Source organism: Sceloporus occidentalis, unplaced genomic scaffold (genome assembly GCF_023333645.1).
Source record: "Sceloporus occidentalis isolate IW3139 unplaced genomic scaffold, rSceOcc1.0.p SCAF_1, whole genome shotgun sequence".
In the NCBI taxonomy this organism is placed as follows: Eukaryota; Metazoa; Chordata; class Lepidosauria; order Squamata; family Phrynosomatidae; genus Sceloporus; species Sceloporus occidentalis.
In genome coordinates this window covers 320180776-320202899 of record NW_028316981.1, presented here as the reverse complement: position 1 = coordinate 320202899, position 22124 = coordinate 320180776, and the positions used below count along the sequence as shown (strand labels likewise).

At 55.1% G+C, this 22124-nt stretch overlaps 1 protein-coding gene across 12 annotated transcripts; it reads left to right on the top strand.

Moving 5' to 3' along the window:
• Positions 1–218: 218 nt before the first annotated feature.
• On the top strand, positions 219–20953 carry TPM2 (tropomyosin 2). Of its 12 annotated transcripts, none has more exons than XM_089498629.1 (9): positions 219–471; positions 598–723; positions 7826–7959; positions 10145–10262; positions 10373–10443; positions 11179–11254; positions 12997–13059; positions 17848–17917; positions 19654–20695. In XM_089498629.1, the coding sequence occupies exons 1-9, from the start codon at positions 358–360 to the stop codon at positions 19731–19733; spliced, it is 852 nt and encodes a 283-aa protein (XP_089354755.1). In that variant the 5' UTR covers positions 219–357; the 3' UTR covers positions 19734–20695. The 12 variants fall into 12 exon arrangements, with proteins under 12 accessions (XP_089354755.1, XP_089354750.1, XP_089354738.1 ...); XM_089498624.1 differs by lacking the exon at positions 11179–11254 and adding an exon at positions 12743–12818 and having other exon boundaries at positions 221–471; positions 19654–20694; XM_089498612.1 differs by lacking the exon at positions 19654–20695 and adding an exon at positions 18163–18745 and having other exon boundaries at positions 221–471.
• The last annotated feature ends 1171 nt before the right edge of the window (positions 20954–22124 follow it).

The following is a 22124-nucleotide window of genomic DNA, read 5'->3' as shown; positions in this document are numbered from 1 at the left end:
GAAGAAGGAGGAAAGAGGGGCGGGAGGGCCCTGGGTCCAAGTGGGGCTGCTTTGACGGAGAGTTCCTGCAGGGCAGAAGAAGGGACTTGGGCTGGAGCCTTTCGGGGGGGCCTCCTCCTCCTCCTCCTCCTCCTCCTCGGGTGCCTCTTCTGTCGCTTCATCCCTAAAAGGCGCTGCTCGGGTGGCTTCGGGGGGAGGTCCCTGGGGCCCCTCCCCGGCTTTTAGGCCGGGCTCCGTCCCCGAGGCCCCGCCAGAGCGAGCCTCCTCCTTCTCCGCTCCTCTCCTCCTTCGCCTTCGCCTTCGCCTTCTCCTTCTCTTCTCGTCCGCCCCGTCGGCTCTCCCTCCGCCGCCGCCGCCATGGAAGCCATCAAGAAGAAGATGCAGATGCTGAAGCTGGACAAGGAGAACGCCATCGACCGCGCCGAACAGGCCGAGGGCGACAAGAAGCAGGCCGAGGACCGCTGCAAGCAGGTAGGACCCCCCTCCGCCCCAGGCACAGCCCCCCGGAGCCCCCGGAGACTCCCAGCGCCCCCCTGGCAGAGCAGCCCTTGAGCCCCACTAAGCCCCGCTGGCCCTTCTTTCCTTCCTTCCTTGCAGCTGGAAGAGGAGCAGCAGGGTCTGCAGAAGAAGCTGAAGGGCACCGAGGACGAGGTGGAGAAGTACTCGGAGGCCGTCAAGGAGGCCCAGGAGAAGCTGGAGCTGGCCGAGAAGAAGGCCGCCGACGTGAGTAGCCCTGCCGGGGCAGCCTCCTCCCCTTCAGACGCCTTAGAGGGAGGGCTCTTAGGGCCACAGCAGCAGCATCCAGGGAGGGATGCCAGCCACGCGCCGAGGGCACTTGGCACCCTATAAATACCCTCCGCTCGCCAGCCCTGAAACCCGACGCCCCCAGGAGCCTCCGTATGCCCACCTGGCAGAGCCGGAGCAGGGGCAGCTACAGACCCCAGAGAGCCCCAGACTCCCCCCCGACCCAGAGACCCCAGGCTCCTAGACTCCCCAGACCACCGGAGAATGGGGGTCCCAGGGTGCCGGCTCCATGGATGGCTGTGGGGCCGGAGGGTGGGCTGGGGAGAGCCTTGCCCCCTGGGAGCCTGGCCCCTGCCTCCCTCCTTCCCTGGCGGCCGCTTTTGCTCTTATTTGGTGACTCTTGGAGGCTGCGGAGGAGGAGGAGGAGACTGGGAAGGTGGGGCTGGAGCAGAGGGGGGGGAAGGGGGGAGAAGGAGCCTGGCAAGGCAAGCCCCCCTCCCCCTCCCCCTCCCCCTCTCCTGTCTCACTTTCCTCCCCAGCCCCTCTCTTCAGGCTGCCTCTCCATGGGGTGGAAAAGCCCTACAGCATCCAGGACAGTGGGGCAGGCAGCGGGCAGATGGCCTGTTAGCCCCGCTAAGGGGGGAAAGTGATGGCCAAAGGACAGTGGAACACACTCCCTCAATGGAGGTTTTGAGGAGTCTCCTTCTCCGGAGGTCTTTAAACAGAGGCTGGGCAGCCATCTGTCAAAATGGGGATGCTTTGAAGGAGAGTTTCTGCATGGCGGGAGTTGGACTGGATGGTCCTTGGGGTCTCTTCCAGCTCCATGATTCTATGACGGGGAGTTCCTGCATGGCAGGGGTTTGGACTGGACGACTCTTGGGGGTCTCTTCCATATGATTTCTATGAGAGCCCTGTGCCTCATTTGGAAAAGGCTTTGGCCCAAGAGCAGCAGAGAGGCTGCCCTTGATCTTTTGGCTTCAAAGCCAGCTTAGGAGGCCAGCCTGGGCCCCTTTGTGAGCTTCAAGGCAGCTCAGAGGGCATCAGAGACCCCAGCTGCCCTTGCAATGGATCTGAAATCACACGCCTCTGAATGACAAGCAGAAGAACAAGAGAGTCCAGGCTCCCATCAAAAGTCTGAGTAAGCCGGCAAAGGTCTGGAAACCACCCAGGAGCTGCTTACGGAGCTGGAGGCAACCTGAGAGCCATGTATAAATATTTGAAGGGGCCTCATCTTGAGCCTGGAGCAAGCTGGCTTTCTCTGCGCCAGAGAACGGGGCCCAATGGAGCCATGGAGGCAAGCGGCAGGAAGAGAGATCCCAGCTCAACATTAGGAGGAACCTCCTGAGGGTCAGGGCTGCCGCACGCACGGCGGAGGACACATGGACTCTCCTTCTTTGGAGGTCTTTAAACAGAGGCTGGATGGCCATTTGTTGGATGGTGTATTCCTGCATGGCTAAAGGGCTGGCTCTTCTGGACTCTTCCAAAGCTGGGATTCTATGAAAAACCCACTGGGACAGAAAGGTCATTGCTGCTGGTGGACAGAAGACAGGGGCTCCCTTTGGAGAACATCCAGAGGTTGTTGTTCAGCCGGGCGCATGCTACTCCGTCAAGAAAACCCTGAAAGTTGGCTTTGTTCGGGGTGGAGGTCCTAACCTTGCCACGTTTGGGAATTTAGAGCCATGGCCATGCTTTCCTGGAGTTCCAGTATGCCGAGGGATCTTGAGAAAGGCCTTGGGAGCTTTGATTGAGAGTTCCTGCATGGCAGAATGGATGGCCCTCGGGGTCTCTTCCAACTCTATGATTCTATGATTCACTCTGACCTGCGTCTGAGGTTTAGGAGGGCTGCAGTTCAGAGATGAATCCTCCCATTGTGCCACTGTTTCTTCTGGAGATAAATCTCAGAACCTTATGGACATCAAGGGCTGGCAGTGAAGAAGTGGACCTTGTGGCTTATGGCCCTGGGCAGAGGACATGGCTGGACCCAGCGGGAGTGAACCACCCTTCATCCCTCCATCTGCCTTCAGCATGAAAGCCCTCAGAGCTGAGCTGTGGGTCAGCATGGCTTGGTCCTCCTTGGAGAGCTGGCTGCAGGTTTGTGGTGCCCCAGAAGAAGGCCCTCTCATCTGGTTTGGTGATCCAGAGGAAACTGCGTCTGGCAAGCCAGCCCCATGGAGAGCAGCCAGGTCCCAGCCGCTCCAGGCCCTGTGGCCATCAGGCCCTGCTGGCCATGCTGAGCGCAAACCGCCAGAGACCATCCTGAGCACCTTCTTGCTCTCAGGCTCCCCGCGCATGACCTGACCACCACCAGCCCTGCTGGCAGCAGGGTCGGCTTCTGGGGCAGAGTCCGAGGCCAGAGAGGCCTGGCCTGGGGGAGACGGTCACTGCGGTCGCTGCTTCAGACCCAGCAGCTCAGAGGCGTTCCTAGGGCTGCGCCAGAGGGAAGCGCAGAGGAAAGGCTTTGGCAGAAGTGTAGGCCCAAAGCCACTTGGTCAGTTGCGCCATGGCAAACACCACCGACGCAGTGGCTCTACTCCAGCCAGGACTGGTGAAGGGGTTTAGGGCCATCGCCATTTTGTCAAAGGGAAGCAGTGGAGAGCTTCCCTGTGACTGTCAGGGATGCTTTGATTGGGAGTTCCTGCATGGCAGAATGGGGTTAGACTGGATGGCCCTTGGGTCTCTTCCAGCTCTAGGATTCTTTGAAGCCCTTCCCTGCCCCATTGCTTGTGCTGATGAAGGAGTCCCAAGGAAGCGAAGCAGGATCAGCCCTGGCTAGTCGTGGGGTGGGAGACCCCTAAGGTACCCCATGTGCTGGAGGCGCTGTTTTGGAGGGTGGCAACTCCCCCAGCCCCAGAGGATGCCTTGCCTATAGAGAAGAGAAGGTTAAGAGGTGATATGGGAGCCCTGTTTAAATATTTGAAAGGATGTCATATTGAGGAGGGAGCAAGCTTGTTTTCTGCTGCTCCAGAGAATAGGAGACAATGGAGCAATGGATGCAAGCTCCAGGCAAAGAGATTCCAGCTCAACATTAGGAGGAACCTCCTGAGAGCAAGGGCTCTTTGACAGTGGAAGATGATGCCTTTGAGCTTCCTTCTTTGGAGGTCTTTAAGCAGAGGTTGGAGGGCCATCTGTCCAAATGAGGATGTTTTGATGGAGAGTTCCTGCATGGCAGAAGAAGGGGGTTGGACTAGATGACCTTTGGGGGTCTCTTCCAAGTCTAGGATTGCATCCTTCTATGGTTCTAGGCTGGATGGCCATCTGTCAGGGATGCTTTGCTGGAGAGTTCCTGCACGGCCGGCAGGAGAGGGTTGGCGTGGACCAGGGCCCTTTGGGGGCCACTGGGGGTCCCAGACTCGGTCTCTTTAAGGCCGGTCCGGCCCCAGAGGAAGAGGAGGAGGAGGAGGAGGAGGAGGAGGCAAGGCGCGATGGGCAGGGACCCAGCAGCAGGGACGGAGGGCGGGAGGAAGGAAGCCAGCGAAAGAAAGGAAGGAAGGAAGGAAGGAAGGAAGGAAGGAAGGAAGAGGGCTCCGCTGCCTTTCTCCCCTTCTTTCCTGAGCGAGCCTTTCCTCCAGACCAAGGAAGGGAGGAAGGGAGGAAGGGAGGGAGGGAGGGGAAGAGCCCCTTCCTGAGTCCAGCCGGGAGGGAAGATGGCCGGGAGCAGCTCCATCGAGGCGGTGAAGAAGAAGATCCAGACCCTGCAGCAAGTGGCCGACGAGGCCGAAGAGAGGGCCGAGCTCCTGCAGCGGGAGGCCGACGCCGAGAGACAGGCCCGGGAGCGGGTAGGAGGAGGAGAAGGGCCCCCGGGGCTGCCATGCAGACTGCCCCCTTGGCCCCCTTGGCCCCCTTGGCCACCGGGACTCTCTCTCGGGGGGGGGGTCCCCGGGGGGCCGGGCGGGGGGCTGCCCCCGATCTTTGCCAGGGACCTGGCTGGACCCCCCAGGCCTCATCCCTCCCCCCCGGCCAAGGGGAGGGGGCTGCGGGTCAGTTGGGGGACTTGGGGTGGGTTCAAGGGGATGCCTGCATTTTATAGGGGGCACAGGAGCCTGGGGGGTTGGTTGCTTAAACAGAGGGGGGGGGGCTTCCTGGCCATGTGGGGGTTTTTTGGCCTTCCTGTACAGATGGGGGGCTTGGGGCTCATGGCCCTTAGGGGGTGGGTGGGGTGGGGGAGATGCCAGTCCCCTTGAGCCCCCCTGCTTTTCATATGGGGGGGGTTGTCCAGACAGAGGGGGTCTTCCTGGTGGGTAGGTTTCCTGCAAAAGGAAAGAAAGAGGTGTGTGTGTGTGGGGGGGGGGGGTCCTGCCAGGCCTGACTGCATCCCCCGCCTCCAAGCCCTTGAGCAGATAAATGGGGGGGGGGGCTGAGGAAATAAAGGGCAGGATGTGGGGGGTGGGTGGGTGGCATGTGCTTCATGCAAGGCTCTCTTTGCCAGGAGGCTGGGAAGCCACCCCCCAGGAAATGAGGGAGGGTCTCTCTCCCCCTTTGAAGGGGTGCCTTTTTGGTGGGGAAGAGGGCCTTTGGGGGGCCCCTGGACTCTAACCCCCAGCCTCCCTCTCCCTCTGGCTGTGCTGGCTGAAAGCCCCCAACATCTGGAGGGCCACATCTGGCCCAATGGCCCTTCACCTCCAGGAGGGAGGCCTAGGTGTGGTTGGATGGAGGCAGGTCAGGGCCCTGGGGTCCAAAAAGCATCCTGGGCCCCCCAGCTCCCCCTCCAAGGATCCAAGAGGAGGGGGCTGTGTAGGGGCCACTTTCCTGGCAGAGGCCTTTCCAGGACCCAGAGGAACCAGGCCAAAGAGGGCACCTGGTCTCCGTCTGGGGCTCCAAAGTGGATCCTCTGGTGGCTCTCAGCCCCCGCCCCCCTTCAGTAGGAGATGTGGCCATTGGGATCCAGAGTATGGTGCCAATGGCGGGCAGGAACGTGAGGGTCTTGCCCTCTGGTAAGTGGCCCACAAGGAGAGGGGCATTGGCAGGCCCCTTGAGAGACTCTCTGGACATCTGGGGGGACTTTTTATCTGGGGCTGGTGGGGGGCAGAGGTCAGTTGCCCTTGCTGCTGGAGAGGGCAAGTGGGGTGGGGAAGCCCCATTGCCAGCTGTTAAGAGCTCAGAAGCACCCCACCCCACCCTCCCAGAGGCCTGGCCCCCCTTTGCTTTAGATGGGGCTGTATTTGGAGAGGGGGGCAGATCCCAAGCCCTTCTGCAGAGGGCTTGGCTGACCCCCAAGAGCTAGCCTTAGGTCTCCCCCATCCCTTCCTCCTAGGGCCATCATTTGGGGCCTCCTTGCCTTCCCTGCGACGAGAGCCTGGGAAGAGGAGGGCCAGCCCTGACCTTTGGGCATTTTAGGGGGGCAAGGAAGGAAGGCAAGGAGGCAGGAAGGGAGGCAAGCAGGCAGAAGGCGCTCCACCCCATGGCTGTGGGGAGGAGGCCTTGGGCTGGCCCTCCCAGGCCTGGAATGCAGTGGGGCCTGCTGTATGTGTGCAAGAGTGTGCAAGTGTGTGTGTGGTGTGTGAAGGGCTCCCATGGCTCCTCCTTTATGGGGGGGATCCCACTCCCTCATACTCTGGCTCTGCAATAAACAGGAAATTCACCTCTCCCCCCCCCCCCCCCCCAGAACAGTCCCATCCGCAACAGCAGCAGTGTCTCCTTTTTGGGAGCGAATCTGCTGGGCTTGGAGGCATTCCTGCTGCTTTAGTCATGGCAGGCAGAGGAGGCGGAGGAGGGCGATTCCTACTCCCTTGGGGGTTTGGGTCCATACTGGGGGGGGGGGGGCTGCCGCTTCTCTTCCTGGGCCAGCTGACCCACTGATTTTCCCCTCTGCCCGACAAGGGAGGCCCCCACTCAGGGGGACACAGCCATGGTGGGGTGGCTCTTTCCATTGCCCAGGCTTTAACCGGATGTAGGCCAGGAACGGGAGGGGGCCACTATAGTCACCCCACTTCTGTAATGGAAGAGATGTGACCGGGCTTCACACTCCAAATCCATGCCCTCTGTAGCAGTGTAGAATCAGAGAATTGAAAGAGACCCCAAGGGCCATCCAGTCCAACCTGCCATGCAGGAACTCTCAGTCAAAGCATCCCCACTGACAGATGGCCATCCAGCCTCTGTTTAAAGACAACCAAAGAAGGAGACTCCACCAAAACCTCCAACGGAATGTCCTCCACTGTCAAAAAGCTCTTAGGAAATTTCAAATACAATCTGTTTTCCTGCAGCTTGCATCCATTGCTCCATTGTATCCTATTCTCTGGGGCAGCAGAAAACAAGCTTGCTCCAACCTCAATGGGACAATGTGTTCTCCTTCTCTCCCCATGGATTTCTTTCCAAGAGCCTGGAATGGGGCTTGAAGGGAGACCATGAAATGTTCACACACAGAGAGGACATGGCAAAGACTGCTCAAAGGCAGAGGGACTTTTGAGGGACCCCCCCCCATGCCCATCCTATGAACTGGGAAGTTACACTCGTCCCTCCACATTCACTGGGGTTAAGGGCACGGGACCCCCATAAATGTGGGAGAACCGTAAATGACAAAAACACTCTAGGAATAGCTAGGTCTTCTCAGGGCAACCCTGAGGTCGACGTCCAACAGACACTGACCATAGAATTGCACTGAAGGAGCTACAAATGCCTAGTAGAGTATTCTCTCTAGGAATCTCTAGGTCCTCCAGGGCAACTGTGTGGCCAACGCCCGACAGACACTAACCATAGTACTGCGCTGGAGGAGCTACAAAGGCCAAGTAGAGTCTTCTCTCTAGGAATCTCTGGGTCCTTCAGTGCAACCTTTAGTTAAAATTGACCATACAGTTGCGCTGGAGGTATTCCTAGAGAGAACATATTAATACTTTTGTGAATAATCAAAACTGCAAGGATCCCAAGGATCACTTCTCTGTTGTCTGTGGGGTGTTGGTGGTTTGTGGTCTGACCCTGATGGGTGGTTGTGCACTGGGAGGGCCGCAATGCCATATCAGCCAGCCGGACATCTTAGCTGGACAGAATGGTGAGTGGTCTTGGTTTGGTGGTAGTGATGGGGAGGGGGATGGTGTCTCTCTCGTCTTCTGACTGACTGCGTACGCTCTTCCCCCCTCCCTCTTCGCAGGCTGAGTCTGATGTGGCCTCCTTGAACCGGCGCATCCAACTGGTGGAAGAGGAGTTGGACCGGGCCCAGGAGCGCCTGGCCACCGCTCTGCAGAAGCTGGAAGAGACGGAGAAGATGGCAGACGAGAGCGAGAGGTAGTGTGTCGGGGAGGGGGCTGCTGGCAAGTCCTTTGTGGGCATGGCCTGAGGCGGCTGCCCTCAACAACGTAGCTAGGATTTTAGGAAGGGGGGGTCCAGACTAAGTGCCACCATTATAATGAGGCTTGGGTGCAGCAGCGCAGCAGCACACACCATTCATTTTTCTAATGGAAGGGGGGGTCCGGACCCCAACCCCCCCCCCCCTTGGCTACGTCCCTGCTGCCCTCCTCCTTGCCACCTGTTTCCAGAGCTGTGCCACACTTTTGTGATGTTTCACTAGAAATTCACCCCTCCCACCAGTTTGCCTTTAAGCAGGTGCCATGTCAGTGTGGGCATCCTTGTAGTCCCAAGGTGGTCATTCCCAGCCAGTGCAGCGCTGAGAATTTTGACAAGGGATCATGGGAGCTATGGTCCAACATGTCCTGGGCTGGGGAAGCGTTGTTGTCTCCTAATTTGGGGTCGCGTGTCATGTTATGAAAGGAAAACATTTTGCTATGGAGCACCCCATTCCCAGTGGGTTCCCCTCACTTGTAGAGGGCATGGGGGACTCTCTGCCCCATCATCCCCCCAGTTGTATCCCCAGAATCAGTTTAAAGGAGAGTAGAGGGAAAGACTAAGGAAGCTGGGTATGTTTAGCCTGGAAAAGAGAAGGTTAAGAGGTGATATGATAGCCCTGTTTAAGTATTTGAAGGGGTGTCACACTGAGGATGGAGCAAGCTTGATTGCTGCTGCTCCAGAGAATAGGACACAGAACAGTGGATGCAAGCTAAAGGAAAAGAGATTCCACTTAAAGCTTAGGAGGAACTTCCTAATGGTCAGAGTTGTTGTGATAGTGGAACACACTCCCTCAATGGAGTCTGGTGGAGTCTCCTTCTTTGGAGGTCTTTACACAGCGGCTAGATGGCCCTCAGCTGGGGATGCTTTGATTGAGAGTTCCTGCATGGCAGAAGGGGGTTGGACTGGATGGCCCTTCGGTCCCTTCCAACTCTATGATTCTATGATTCTCAGCTGTTTGACAAATCAAGCTGAATTGGGGGCAGAGAGGTCTGGGGCTGCCCTACAACCCAGGGCCTGAGGGCTTTAGGCCTTTTCTGAGGGACCCCCACTGGTCCCCACCTCTTTAGTTAGAAGAGTGGGACAGACTTGGTAGAGAACGGGGGTGGAGGTTCCCAGGCGGCAGGCTGTGAGCAGACCATTTTCGGATTGGGAAAAACACGGGGGGAGAGGGGGCTCTGGTTAGAAAAAGGCACATGTGTGGAAGTGGCCCCTCCCCAATAATGTGGTACCTGCCCCCCATTTGCTTGGAGTCTCCCATGGCTGGGGTCTGGCCCAAGAGCGCTGAATAGCCAGAGCGGTTTGGGAGGCAGAGAAAAGGACATAAGGAGACCTTGGTGCTGGATCAGACCTCAGCTGGTCTTGCTGGACCTGCCCCCCCCCCAGCGGTCAATTGGGTGGTGGTGCTAGAGTACCCTTACGCCAACGCTGACCCATTGGGGGTGTTTGGGGCTAGGCTACTTGTCCTGCGCCAATCACCCTGGGGATCGATTTCTGTGCCACAGAAGCCCCATCCTCTCTCCTGGGGGTTCAGGAAGGAGGAGTGGCCATTGAGAGAGATCTAGCCTTGCATGGGGCACCCCATCTTCTAGATGAGGAACCTCAAGTGGAGGGAAGACCACTGGAGCATTTTCGGGGTCCCCCCGATTTATCGGCTTTTGAGACACGTTTACGGCAACTGGGCAAATGGGGGACTGCAGCTTTTTGCAGACCCCACCCCATGCTTTTTGGGGGACAAAAAGAGGGGGCACAGGTGTGACGGGGTTAACAACCAGGAACTCCTGAAATCTTATCAGGAGAAGGAAACATTGTTCCATTACTTGGTTGTTTGCTGATAACAAGTCACAACAGTGTTACTAGCTGGGACACAACGTAAATACTTTTTGGGAAACGCAGCACGTTTCGCCTTCAACGCCACCGGGTCCCTCTCTTGAGACACTTTGTGTGTGGGTGAGGGTCTCCTGGGAGGGGTTTTTGTGGGAGAACCCCCTCGGCCCATTCCCCACACTCAGAGCACCACTGGGCTCCCTGCCCCCTGGCCTTGCCCTGCCTCTGGACCTGTCAGCATGGCTCTGCCAGCCAAAGGCCCCTGCTGGACATGGCGTCTCCCCTTCCTCCCCCCCAATAGAGGCATGAAGGTGATTGAGAACCGTGCCATGAAGGACGAAGAGAAGATGGAGCTCCAGGAGATGCAGCTGAAGGAGGCCAAACACATTGCAGAGGAGGCCGACCGCAAGTACGAGGAGGTGAGTCGGGGGGCAAGGGAAGGCAGGAGACCCCCATCCAGAGGGGAACGTTGCTGCCATGGCCATCTGTGGGGCTCTTGGCTGACTGGGGTCTCTGCTTGCCTTGGCAGGTCGCCCGAAAACTGGTGATCCTGGAGGGAGATCTGGAGCGCTCAGAGGAGAGGGCAGAGGTCGCCGAGAGGTGAGTGACCCCTGACCCCCACCCTGAAGGGCACCCTACATCTGCCTTCCCTCTCAGTGGGGTCACAGCCTTTGACCCCGTAGTGCTACTGGGATCTCCCTAGCAACTCCCCCTGACCCAGCAATGAAGGAAGTGGGCCAGGGCCCATTGTCCCTGGCCTGAGGTCCCTAGGGTTCCTCTGGTTGGGAGTCTCAACAGTTTCAGGAAGCCCCTCTCCCCTCCATGTTTTAAGGAAAGAGATTATAGGCATCCCACTTGCTCACTCAGCATCCTGACTATGTCAGCTTCTGTGGCTGAAAAAGAGAGGTGGCTGGCTGACTGCTTCCTCTGTCCAGAGGACATGCAGATGGTTGGGCACTTTGGGTGATGGAGAGTAGGGGTAAATAAATGGAATAATTGGGGTGCTGCCCCATTTGCATTTTGGGGTCCACCTGACCCTTGGAGATGGCTTTGCCACTGGACTGGAATATCTGGCCTGCTTCTTCAGCCCATTTCTGGCCCCACTTTGAAGGACAGCCTCCCCCTAAACTGGATTGGATGGAGCCCAGGAGGATCCAGAGGGTCCCCTAGATTGCTTTCCTCCCCAATATCTCCCCATTCTTTTTAATTCAGCTCTCTGGAGCTTAGCCCTACACTTTTTTGGTGGTGGTGGTGGGGGGTGATACTGGCCAGGCCTGGGGCCCACAGCTCTTGCTGACCCTCTGAATGTTGCCTGCCCCCCACTTGCCTCCCCAGCCGCGTCAGGCAGCTTGAAGAGGAACTCCGCACTATGGATCAGGCCCTCAAATCCCTGATGGCGGCAGAGGAAGAGGTACCACTTGGGGGGGGCATGGAGCCCCTCCCAAACTGCCTCTGTCTCTCTCTCTCTCTCTCTCTCCTTCTTTCCTTCTTACTCCACCTGAGCTGCTGCACTGCCTCTGGCCCGCATCGTCCATCTGTGGTTTCCCCCCAACTCTGTTTTTGGCAGTTCCTCGTTCCTGTCCCTAGCTCAGAGGCCATGTGCATGCATGCACGCACACACGCATCCAACACACCTTGACCCCTTAGGCCATGGATGGCCCTGCCATATGTGTGTGGGGTGAGTGGGTTGATGAGAGGGAACCAAGGCGGTCCCTGGGCAAAGGGGGGGCTCTGCCCCCCCCAGATATGGGGGGAGGCAGGGAAGAGCTAGGGGGAGCTGTGTGGAAAGATGGGGGGACTTGGTTCTTTCCCCCTATGAAACCCCCTTTCTATGCTCAATGGGCTCCTGAAGGCCACCCCATGCGATGCCACCCAAGAGGTGCCAAGTGTACGAAGAGAGGCCACTGAGGAGTGGGAGGGCGAGTAGGTATCTCCCTTGTGGCTGACCCTTCCTTTGCAGGTTGCAAAGAAAGAGGTGAAGGGGTCTGTCAGTCAATGCACCTCCCAAATCCATGGGTCCCCAAATTAAATACAGTTCAGTACATCCCCAAAATCCATGGGTCCTCCAATTAAATACAGTTCAGTGCACCCCTAAAATCTATGGGTCCCCAAATTAAATACAGTTCAATGCACCCCCAAAATCCATGGGTCCTCAAATTAAATACAATTCAATGCACCCTTAAAATCCATGCGTCCCCAAATTAAATACAGTTCAATGCGCCCCCAAAGTTCATGGGTCCTCAAATTAAATAGAGTTCAATGCCCCCCAAAATTCATGGATCCTCCAATCCCATTGAATACAGTTCAGTGCACCCCCAATATCCATGGGTCCTCAAATCCCATTGAATAGTTCAGTGCACCCCCAAAATCCATGGGTCCTCAAATCCCATTGAATACAGTTCAATGCACCCCCAAAATCCATGAGTCCTCAAATGCCACTGAATACAGTGAAATGCACCTCCAAAATCCATGGGTCCTCCAGTCCCACTGAATACAGAAACGCTCCCCCAAAATCCATGGGTCCCTCCGACAGTTTGCAAAGGGCTGCATCTTCCTCCCCACTACCCAACATGAGGAGCACTAGCCTCTGCAAGGAAGCCCCCCAGCAAACCATGCCCCCTAGGGCATGAAATGTGGGGCTCAAGCCCCCCAGAAAACCAGCCCTAAGAGCCTATGGAAGCCTAGGACAGGTGCCATGCTCCAAGTGCCGGGCAGCCCTGCTTTTCCTCCGAAGGAGCCTCAGGATTGGGAGCACTTTCCTTCTTTGGGGGCTGTTGCTCTGTTCTCTCAACTGGTTCTTCCCCTCTCTTTCCTCCTTCCCTTCTCCTTCCTTCCTTCCTTCCTTCCTTCCTTCCTTCCTTCCTTCCTTCTTCTCGCTTATTCTCTGGCTGGGATGCAGCAAATGCGGGGACCTTGAGGAAGAGCTGAAAATTGTCACCAACAACCTCAAGTCCCTGGAGGCCCAGGCCGACAAGGTAGGGGACCAGGACCCTTGGGGGGCAGCGCAGGTGACCAGTGGGCTTGGGGAGGGATTGAGGGATTCCCCTTCTGTATGTAGAAAGGGGATGAAGGCTGGGTCTGCTCCGGCAGGGGTCCTGACCCTGGAGGAGTCACATTATGGGGGGCTGACTGTTGTCCTTTCTTTCCCCCCAGTACTCCACCAAGGAAGATAAGTACGAGGAAGAGATCAGGCTGCTGACAGACAAGCTCAAGGAGGTAAGTCGGAGACTAGCGGCCCTTTGGATGCTCCCCCCTTTGCTGGAGGGTGGGCAGTGGGAGAAGGGGCCACATGGAGGAGAGAACAGAGAAAAATGTAAGGTACTGCACTTAGGGCGGAAAAATGAAATGCATAGATATAGGATCATGGGGGACACCTGGCTGAATGACTGGATTTGCAGTTGGTTGACCGGCTAAACCCAAAGCAGTGGCTCCTTTTCTTCATCATCCTGGAGAGAAGTGACCAGTGGGGTGTCCAGTGGGGTCCTGTCCTAGGCCCAGTTTGCTATTCAACACCTTTATCAATGACTTGGGTGAAGGAATGGAAGGAATACTTATCAAATTTGTGGATGACACCAAATTAGGAGGAGTAGCTAATACCTTGGAGAACAGGATCAAAATTCAAAATGACCTGAACAGACTAGAAAGCTGGGAGACATGTAAGGTACTGCATTTAGGGCCATCACACCTCATCCATGGGCTTTAGCCCCACTTCTCCTGAAATAACGATTGGTCCCCGGTGCCAGTTATGGGTCTGGGCCTCTCCACCAGATAAAGGTGGACAAAGCAGAGCCAGTTCAGGGCCCTTTGCTGTTAGTGTTGTTGTATTGTTTTTAATACTGTTTTTAACTGATTTTATTGGAATGTTTTTATATGCTGTTGTTCGCCGCTTTGATCAGGTTTTGGAAAAGCAGGATACAAATAAACTATATTATTATTATTATTATTATTATTATTATTAATGCAGGAAGGGGTGAACTCAAAACATTTTCCCATATTTTTAAGTGATTCATAGAATCATAGAATAATAGAGTTGGAAGAGACCGCAAGTCATCCAGTCCAACCCCATTCTGCCATGCAGGAAATCTCAATCAAAGCATCCCTGAGAGATGGCCGTCCAGCCTCTATTTAAAGATCTCCAGGGAAGGAGACTCCACTACACTCCAAGGGAGTGCGTTCCACTGTCGACCAGCCCTTACTGTCAGGAAGTCCCTCCTAATGTTGAAGTGGAATCTCTTTTCCTGTAGCTTGCATCCATTGTTCCAGGTCCTGTTCTCTGGAGCAGCAGAAAACAAGCTTGCTCCCTCCTCAATATGACTTCCCTTCAAATATTTAAACAGGGCTCTCATGTCACCTCTTAACCTTCTCTTCTCCAGGCTAAACATCTCCAGCCCCCCTTCTCAAGACTGAACATCCCCACCTCCCTAAGTTGTTCCTCATAGGGCTTTATGGTTTCCAGACCCTTCACCATTTTAGTCACCCTCCTTTGGACACATGGCTCCAGTTTCTCCACATCCTTTTTAAATTGTGGTGCCCAGGACTGGACACAATATTCCAGTTGGGACCTGACCAGAGCAGAATATAGTGGCACCATTACTTCCCTTGTTCTAGTCTAGACACTATACTTTTATTGATGCAATGTGGTCGCACCTCTGAGATCCCCCCCGGGGGGGGCTAATATGACCCCCAAATCCTCAACAGTAGTCCATCCATGTCTCAGAGAAGTCTTAAGGCTGTTTTAATAATAATAATAATAATAATTATTATTATTATTATTATTATTATTATTTGTATTTTCCCACCTCTCCCAGGTGGATCGAGGCGGGATTACAACATAATATAAAATATGACAGAATAATTACAAATCACACAAACAATTCATAAAATCCAAAATAAGCAATTAAAACCAAATTTCACAAGCGACAATGGGGCAGAGTGCACACATCCTGTACAAGGAGCAGATCTATGGTTCACATAAGATCAGGTGGATATGCTCGCCGGAAGCGATGGTAGGGCAGGGTGCTCTCATCTTGTACAGGGAACAGATCTATATTTCACATAAAGTCAGGTGGATATGCTCGCCGGAAGAGCTCCATCTTAACTACCCTCCTGAAGGTTTCCAGGGAGCTGGTAAGATAGATCTCTTCCGAGAGACTATTCCACAGTCTTGGGGCAACTATACTAAACGCTCTTTGGGAAGTTGAGATGTATTTAGTTGTTGATTACTCTAGCAAATTCATCCCTATTGTTCTAAGGGTGTGGGGTGGATTGTATAGGGAGATGCATTCCCCTAAGTAACTCAGGCCCAAGCCATACAGGGCTTTAAAGGTAATAACCAACAGCTTGTATTGTGCCTGGAAGCAACTAGGAAGCCAGTGAAGATCTTTCAAAATTGGTGTTATATGGTAAACCTCGAAGATCCGGTGACCAGTCTGGCTGCCATGTTTTGCACTAGTTGAAGCTTCCGAACTTGATACAAGGGTAGCCCAATGTAGAGTGCATTACAGAAATCGAGACGTTACCAGAACATGTACCACCACCTCTAGGTCCTTTCGGTCTAGGTAGGGACGCAGTTGGCGTATCAACCGAAGTTGGTACCAAGCACTTCTGGCCGTCGCATTCACTTGAGATGACAACTGTAGAGACAGATCCAGAAGTACTCCCAGACTGTGCACTTCATCCTTCAGGGGAAGTGTGACCCCGTCCAGGACAGGTTGGCAAATTTCCTTCTCCAGACCTGAGGTGCCTATTGCAAGGACCTCTGTTTTTCTCTGGATTCATCCTGAGTTTGTTTCCCCTCATCCAGCCCATTACTGACTCAAGGCAGGGGTTCAGAGGAGAGCTGCCATCCTTAATCACTGTAGCAGTCGGAGACATAGAGAAACATACAGTGGTACCCCGGGTTACGAAATTAATTCGTTCCGCCGCCGCTTTCGTAACCCGGAAAACTTTCGCTAGCCGAAAAGCCCATAGGCTTTAATAGCGAAAGCCGCGATTTCGTGTGAAATCGCGCCGAAAAGCACCAAAATTTGTTTCGTAACCCGGAATAACCTTCGTAACCCGGAAACAATTAATTTAAAGGATTTTTTTCGTAACCCGGAAATTTCGTAAGGCGGCGCATTCGTATCCCGGGGTACCACTGTATTTGAGTGTCATCAGCGTACTGATAACACCGTGCCCCATGTCTCTGGATTATCTCTCCCAGTGGTTTCATGTAAATGTTAAACAGCATGGGGGACAGAATGGTGCCCTGAGAGACGCCAGATGTCAGCTCTATTTTACGAGAGCAACTCTCCTCCAGCCTCAACATCTGGAACATTCCTGAGAGGTAGGACCGGAGCCACTGGAGCGTAGTGCCCCCAATTCCTAGCTCCCTCAGGCGTTCCAGAAGGATATCATGATCGATGGTTTCGAAGGCTGCTGAGATGTCCAGGAGCACCAACAAGGTCACACTTCCCCTGTCGATGCCCAGATGGAGATCATTGACTAAGGCGACCATGGCCGTCTCAACTTCATATCCCACCCTGAAGCCAGTTTGAAATGGGTCCAGATAATCGGTTTCATCCAAGACAGCTTGGAGTTGGAAGGCCACCGCCCTCTCGATCACTTTGCCCAGGAATGGTAATAAGGAGACCGATCTGTAGTTGTTTCTTACCAGGGGGTCAAGGGAGGGTTTTTTAAAGAGTGGTTTAACCCCCGCTGATTTTAATTTTGATGGAAATTTGCCCTCCCTGAAGGATGCATTAATTATGGATTGCAATAATGCAATCGTAGCGTCTCCACCCTGAGCGGTCAGCCAAGATGGGCAAGGATCGAGGGGGCACATCGTCTTCCTTACGCTTCCAAGGAGCTTGTCCACTTCATCAGTATTTACAAACTCAAAATGATCCAGTTTAATGGGGTCCATGGAGTCTCTGGACACCTCTCTTATTGTTTCTGTTATAATGCTGGCATCAAGATCAGCCCTTATCCGAGAGATTTTGTCTGCAAAGAAGTTGTTAAAAGTGTCACAGCAGGCCTTAGTTAGTTGCAATAAAGGGTTCAGTGTGGGAGACAGTTGGGTTAGCTCTTTAACCACCCTGAACAGCTCTGCTGGACGAGACTCTGCAGACGCAATATGTGCTGCATAGAAAGAGTTCTTTGCAGCACCTATTGCCACTCCATAAGAATTCAATAGGTTCTCATGGAGTGTCTTGTCAGATAAGCGCTGATGTTTCTGCTAGCGGCGCTCTAGTCGTTGCGCAGCCCGCTTCATCTGTCAAAGATATTCCGCATACCAAGGTTTTTTATTTGAAGCGGCCGGAAAGGACACTCAGGAACGATACTGTCTATAGCCCTGGTAAGGTCGCTGTTCCAGGTATCGACCAGGCCATCAACAGGATTGCCGTCAGTCCCAACCATAAGATCCTCTAGAGCTTCTTGGAACCTTTTGGGTTTCATCAGCTTTTGAGGGCGGACCATTTTAATAGGTCCTCCACCCCTGAGGGGAGTATGGGTAGTTGCCTTCAGTTTCACTTTGACTAGAAAATGGTCCGTCCATGACAGAGCAGAGGTATGAATTACCTCTACCCACGGCTGTTCCTGGTCTGTACTAAAAACCACATCGAGTGTATTACCTGCACAATGTGTTGTACCCGAGACCAATTGGGACAGGCTCATGGCTGTCATGGACTCCATGAACAACCGAGCTGCACCTTATAGATCTAATGAGCCGGCCTCAAAGGGGATGTTGAGGTCCTCCAGGACAAGAAGCCTGGGGGACTCCAGCACCAGCTCCAAGACCAGTTGTGTCAGATCAGCCGGGCCAGGGAATCTGTTAGGCAACGGGGACAGTAGACCAACAGAATCTGGCGCTTGTTGACCCTCACCAGAATTGGAGTCCAGGTCCCAGCCCCCTTGCTCTGCGGCTGACAGGGAATATGGGGAGGGGGCTGGCTTGGGGGATCCCTGACATTTGCAACAAATCCCTACCCCAAAGTGTTGCTGTCTCTTTTCTCCCCCTGCCAGGCTGAGACCAGAGCGGAGTTTGCCGAGAGGTCTGTGGCGAAATTGGAGAAAACCATTGATGACCTGGAAGGTAAGAGGGTCCCTCTGCCCTTGTAAGGGCTGGGGGCATTGCTGCCTCGGGGGCAGGGGGGGTCCATGGGGGGAGAGGGGAGGAATGCCCCCTACCATGAGAAAGCCCCTCTCTTCCTCCTCAACCCCTTCCTCCTTCCTTCCTCTTTCACTCCCTTCACATTCGCTCTTTTCTCATCTCATCCCCTCCACACACCTTGCCCCACTCTGCTCTGGCGCACCTTCGCCCCCCCCCCCACCCCACAGACGAGGTCTATGCTCAGAAGATGAAGTACAAAGCCATCAGTGAGGAGCTGGACAATGCCTTGAACGACATCACCTCCCTCTGAGACCCCCCCACCCCACGGCTGCAGCACCCCCTCCCCACTTTATCCTCCTCTCTGTCTGTCTGTCTGTCTTGCTGTCCTGCCCCACTGCCCCCCATGGCTGCTGTCCTTCTTGCACCAATCCCCCTTCCTCTCCTTGTCCCCCTTCCTTTGGCCATAAGACCCCCAAGTGCTTCGTTCTGGAGCTGTGGGGGCCTAGTCTTATCCAGCCTGGGGGCCCCTGGAAGTTTCCTGTTCCCCCAATTTGGGGAGGGGGTGTTTTCCATGCCGCAGGTGCCTTTGTCGGTGGACAGCTGAACTGGGGGGCTGCCAGCATTTGCCCTTGGGGGGTGGGCTTGGAGGGTTGGGGGTCCAGGGACAGCCCAGCTTAGACTCCGGCCCCTGCTGTGCCCCACCGCCCGTCCATCCGTCTGTCTGTCCATCTGTCTGTCCTTCCGCTGTGCATTTCATGATTCTGTTCTTGTCTCTTCAGACTCTGGTTCAATAAACGGTCTTTGCAAACAGCGTCTCTCTCTCTCTTCTCTTTCTGTCTCCGCCTTGTTCTCTCGCCTCCATTTCTTTCTCTTCTCCTCCTTCATCGCCTCTGCCAAGTGGTGTCCGGTCAGTCGCTGCGGTCACCTTGACAGCAGTCCTAGGGCCCTTTCCCTAGGGCTGGGGCTGCCCCCCTTCTGGGGGCATCTGTACCCCTTCCACACCACAAGTCCCCCCCAATTTCAGGCAGATTTGAGATGGGTCGTTTCTTGGGGGGGGAGGTTCTGCAGCGAACCACCATTTCCTGACCAGTCTGTTGAGGCCAGATTTGGAGGGGTGTGTGACCTGTGGCCCCTCCTGCAACTGGCCACTTGCCTCGGTCTGAGATCAGCATGGAAGGCCATAGGATTCTTGGGGCAGTGAGGGTGCAGCGAACCCCCATTTGCTGACCAGCCCGCTGGAGGCAGATTTGGGGAGGGATGCGTGTAGCTTGTGGCCCCCTCCTGCAACTGACCACTTGGCTCTGTCCTAGATCAACATGGAAGGTCATTCAGTGAGATTCATGGGGCAGTGGGGGTGCAGCAAACCCCCATTTGCTGACTAGCCTGCTGGGGCCAGATCTGGGTGGGTGGGCGCATGTGGCCTGTGGTCAACTTTGGGGTCTCCTTTGCTCAAGGGAGGGAAGGGGAGCAGGTACAAGGAGGAGAAAAATGGAGTGGGGGGATGCTCTTATTGGGGTTGCCTGAAGGCTGGCTATGGGGCAGGGGAGAGGGGACTTTGTCTCCCAAGGGGACTGCAACTGGAAATGCCTGGCAAGCTGGGGTCTCGGGGGGGTGTGTCTTTTTTCCTCTCCACTGATGTCTCTTCCTCCTTCTCTTTTTTCCTCCTGCTGCCGCGGATGCCTATCTTTCTCTGTTCCCCCCCAACGCCACCCCTTCAGAGCGGTCCCAGCAGGAGGCCGAGAAAAACCGTCTCCTCACAAACGAGTTGCGCCTCGTCCTCAATGGCCTCCACAGCTAAGCAGGAAAGACCTGCCTGAGCCCCCTTTGTCCCGCCATGTGGGGGGGGGGGCTTCCAAGGAGGTCTTCCCCCTTTCCTGTGACCCATGTTTCCTCACTCCTTTGTCCTCCCAGCTGGGGGGCAGAGGTAGTAACATGGGGGACTACTTGTTGGAGAGGCATGTCCATTCCCCGCCTGGCCCCATGGAAAGAGTAAAGCTTGCTGGGAAAGGACCCCTTCTCCCCACAACCACAGACCAGTCTGCCAGTGGAGCCTTTGCATGGTGGCCTCACTGACATCAATGGCAGGGGTCACCATCCTCCCCTCTTCCTCTTCTCTGCTATTCTGCACTGCTGCTGTTCCTGCTGCCCTTTTTGCTCCTCTTCGGTGACTTGGTCCCATTGCAGTCGGTCAGTGCCAGGCGGCTTCTGAATTGGGGCCTGACCACCCCCCAAAGGGGACATGTTGGGGGGAGGACACCCTGCTTCCATTCCCCAACCAGCAGGGAAATGGGGGGCACCTGATTCCTCTGGACCAGTTGTTCTCAACCGTCCTAATGCCAGGACCCCTTAATATAGCTCCTCATGTTGTGGTGACCCCCAACCGATGGTCTCTAAAATGATCAGAAACATGTGTTTTCCGATGGTCTTAGGCAATTCCTGACCCCCAAATGGGTTGTGATCCATAGGTTGAGAACCGTTGCATCTGGACTGAGCTCCCTCAACCATAAAAAAGTGATGTCTCAGTCCCTAAGATCATTGGAAATACGTGTTTTCCAATGGTCTTTGGTGACCCCCGTAAAAGGGTCATTTGACCCCCAAAGGGGTCGCAACCCATAGGTTGGGAAGCGCTGCATCTGGACTGAGCTCCCCCTCGGTGTGTGTGCGTGCGTGCGTGCCTGTGTCTTTTCCTCCTCTTCTTCAACTTCTTGGGGTGCACCTTGCCCCCCACTTTCTGGCTGTGGGTGTTGTGCCTGTGTGCCTGCCTTTGTGTCCTGCAGAGAACCTGGCCAGCGCCAAAGAGGAGAATGTCAACATCCACCAAGTCCTGGACCAGACGCTGCTGGAGCTCAACAACCTCTGAGGGGCTCGGGGGGCCCGCCGTGGCCTCCGCCATCCCCTTGCCCACTGACCCACACCATTGCCCGGCCAGCGCCTCCGGGAGGAGGGAGCCCCTCTCGCCTGCCCACCCACTCGTCCGCACTGCCCTCCAGCCTAGACATTAAAAGCAAGCTGAACAGAGCTCTCTCTCTTTGTGTGTGTGTACCTTTGGTTTGGTCTGGTGGGGGGGACCCCCAAAAGACCCTTCCTCTCCTTGGGACACCTGTGGTGGGGGACTGACTTCTTGCTTAGCTCCTGGTTGAATGAAACTACGTGTGAAAGGGATCTAGGAGTCCAAGTAGACCACAAGTTGAACATGAGTCAACAGTGCGATGCGGCAGCTAAAAAGGCCAATGCGATTTTAGGCTGCATTAATAGAAGCATAGTGTCTAGATCAAGGGAAGTCATAGTGCCATTGTATTCTGCTCTGGTCAGGCCCCACCTGGAAGACTGTGTCCAGTTCTGGGCGCCACAATTCAAAAAGGACATTGAGAAACTGGAGCGTGTCCAAAGGAGGGCGACTAAAATGGTGAAAGGTCTGGAAACCATGCCCTACGAGGAACGACTCAGGGAGCTGGGGATGTTTAGCCTGGAGAAGAGAAGATCAAGAGGTGATATGATAGCCCTGTTCAAATATTTAAAGGGATGTCATATTGAGGAGGGAACAAGTTTGTTTTCTGCTGCCCCAGAGACTAAGACCCAGAGCAATGGATGCAAACTGCAGGAAAAGAGATTCCACCTCAACATTAGGAGGAACTTCCTGACAGAAAGGGCTGTTCGACAGTGGAACAAACTCCTCGGAGTGTAGTGGAGTCTCCTTCCTTGGAAGTCTTTAAACAGAGGCTGGACAGCCATCTGTCAGGATGCTTTGATTGTGATTTCCTGCATGGCAGAATGGGGTTGGACTGGATGGCCCTTGGGGTCTCTTCCAACTCTATGATTCTATGGTTTCAGGGGGTTCCCTGGGTAGGTGGGTTTCTTTGGAGGGCAGATGTGGTGCCCCATGGGTTTGGGGTGCAGTGTTCACGCAGGGGTTGGAGGGGGTCAAGGACTCAGGAACAAGTGGGGAGGCCTCTTCTTGAGACTGTGAAAGAGGGGCTTTAGGCCCAGAAATCCCCTTCCTTGGGGGTTAGTAACACCTGATCTCTAGCCTGGTGACCACTCCACCCCCCACTCCCAAAGGCAGCTGCCCCCAGATCAGCTCCAGTCTCCTTTGCCCCTCCCCACAGCCCCACCCAGGCTGCCCCACTCTTTGGCAGGGTCTGGAGAAGACTGCAAGAAACCCTATAGTTTACTTACACCCCAGTGGTCA

What these genes read in the sequence shown, in the direction of transcription:
- TPM2 (XM_089498618.1), top strand. Translation starts at nt 358, where the DNA reads ATGGAAGCCATCAAGAAGAAGATGCAGATGCTGAAGCTGGACAAGGAG. An exon ending in TGATGGCGGCAGAGGAAGAG is followed by an intron (nt 11,255 to 12,996) that starts GTACCACTTGGG and finishes CTTTCCCCCCAG; the next exon opens with TACTCCACCAAGGAAGATAA. An exon ending in TGACAGACAAGCTCAAGGAG is followed by an intron (nt 13,060 to 17,847) that starts GTAAGTCGGAGA and finishes TCCCCCTGCCAG; the next exon opens with GCTGAGACCAGAGCGGAGTT.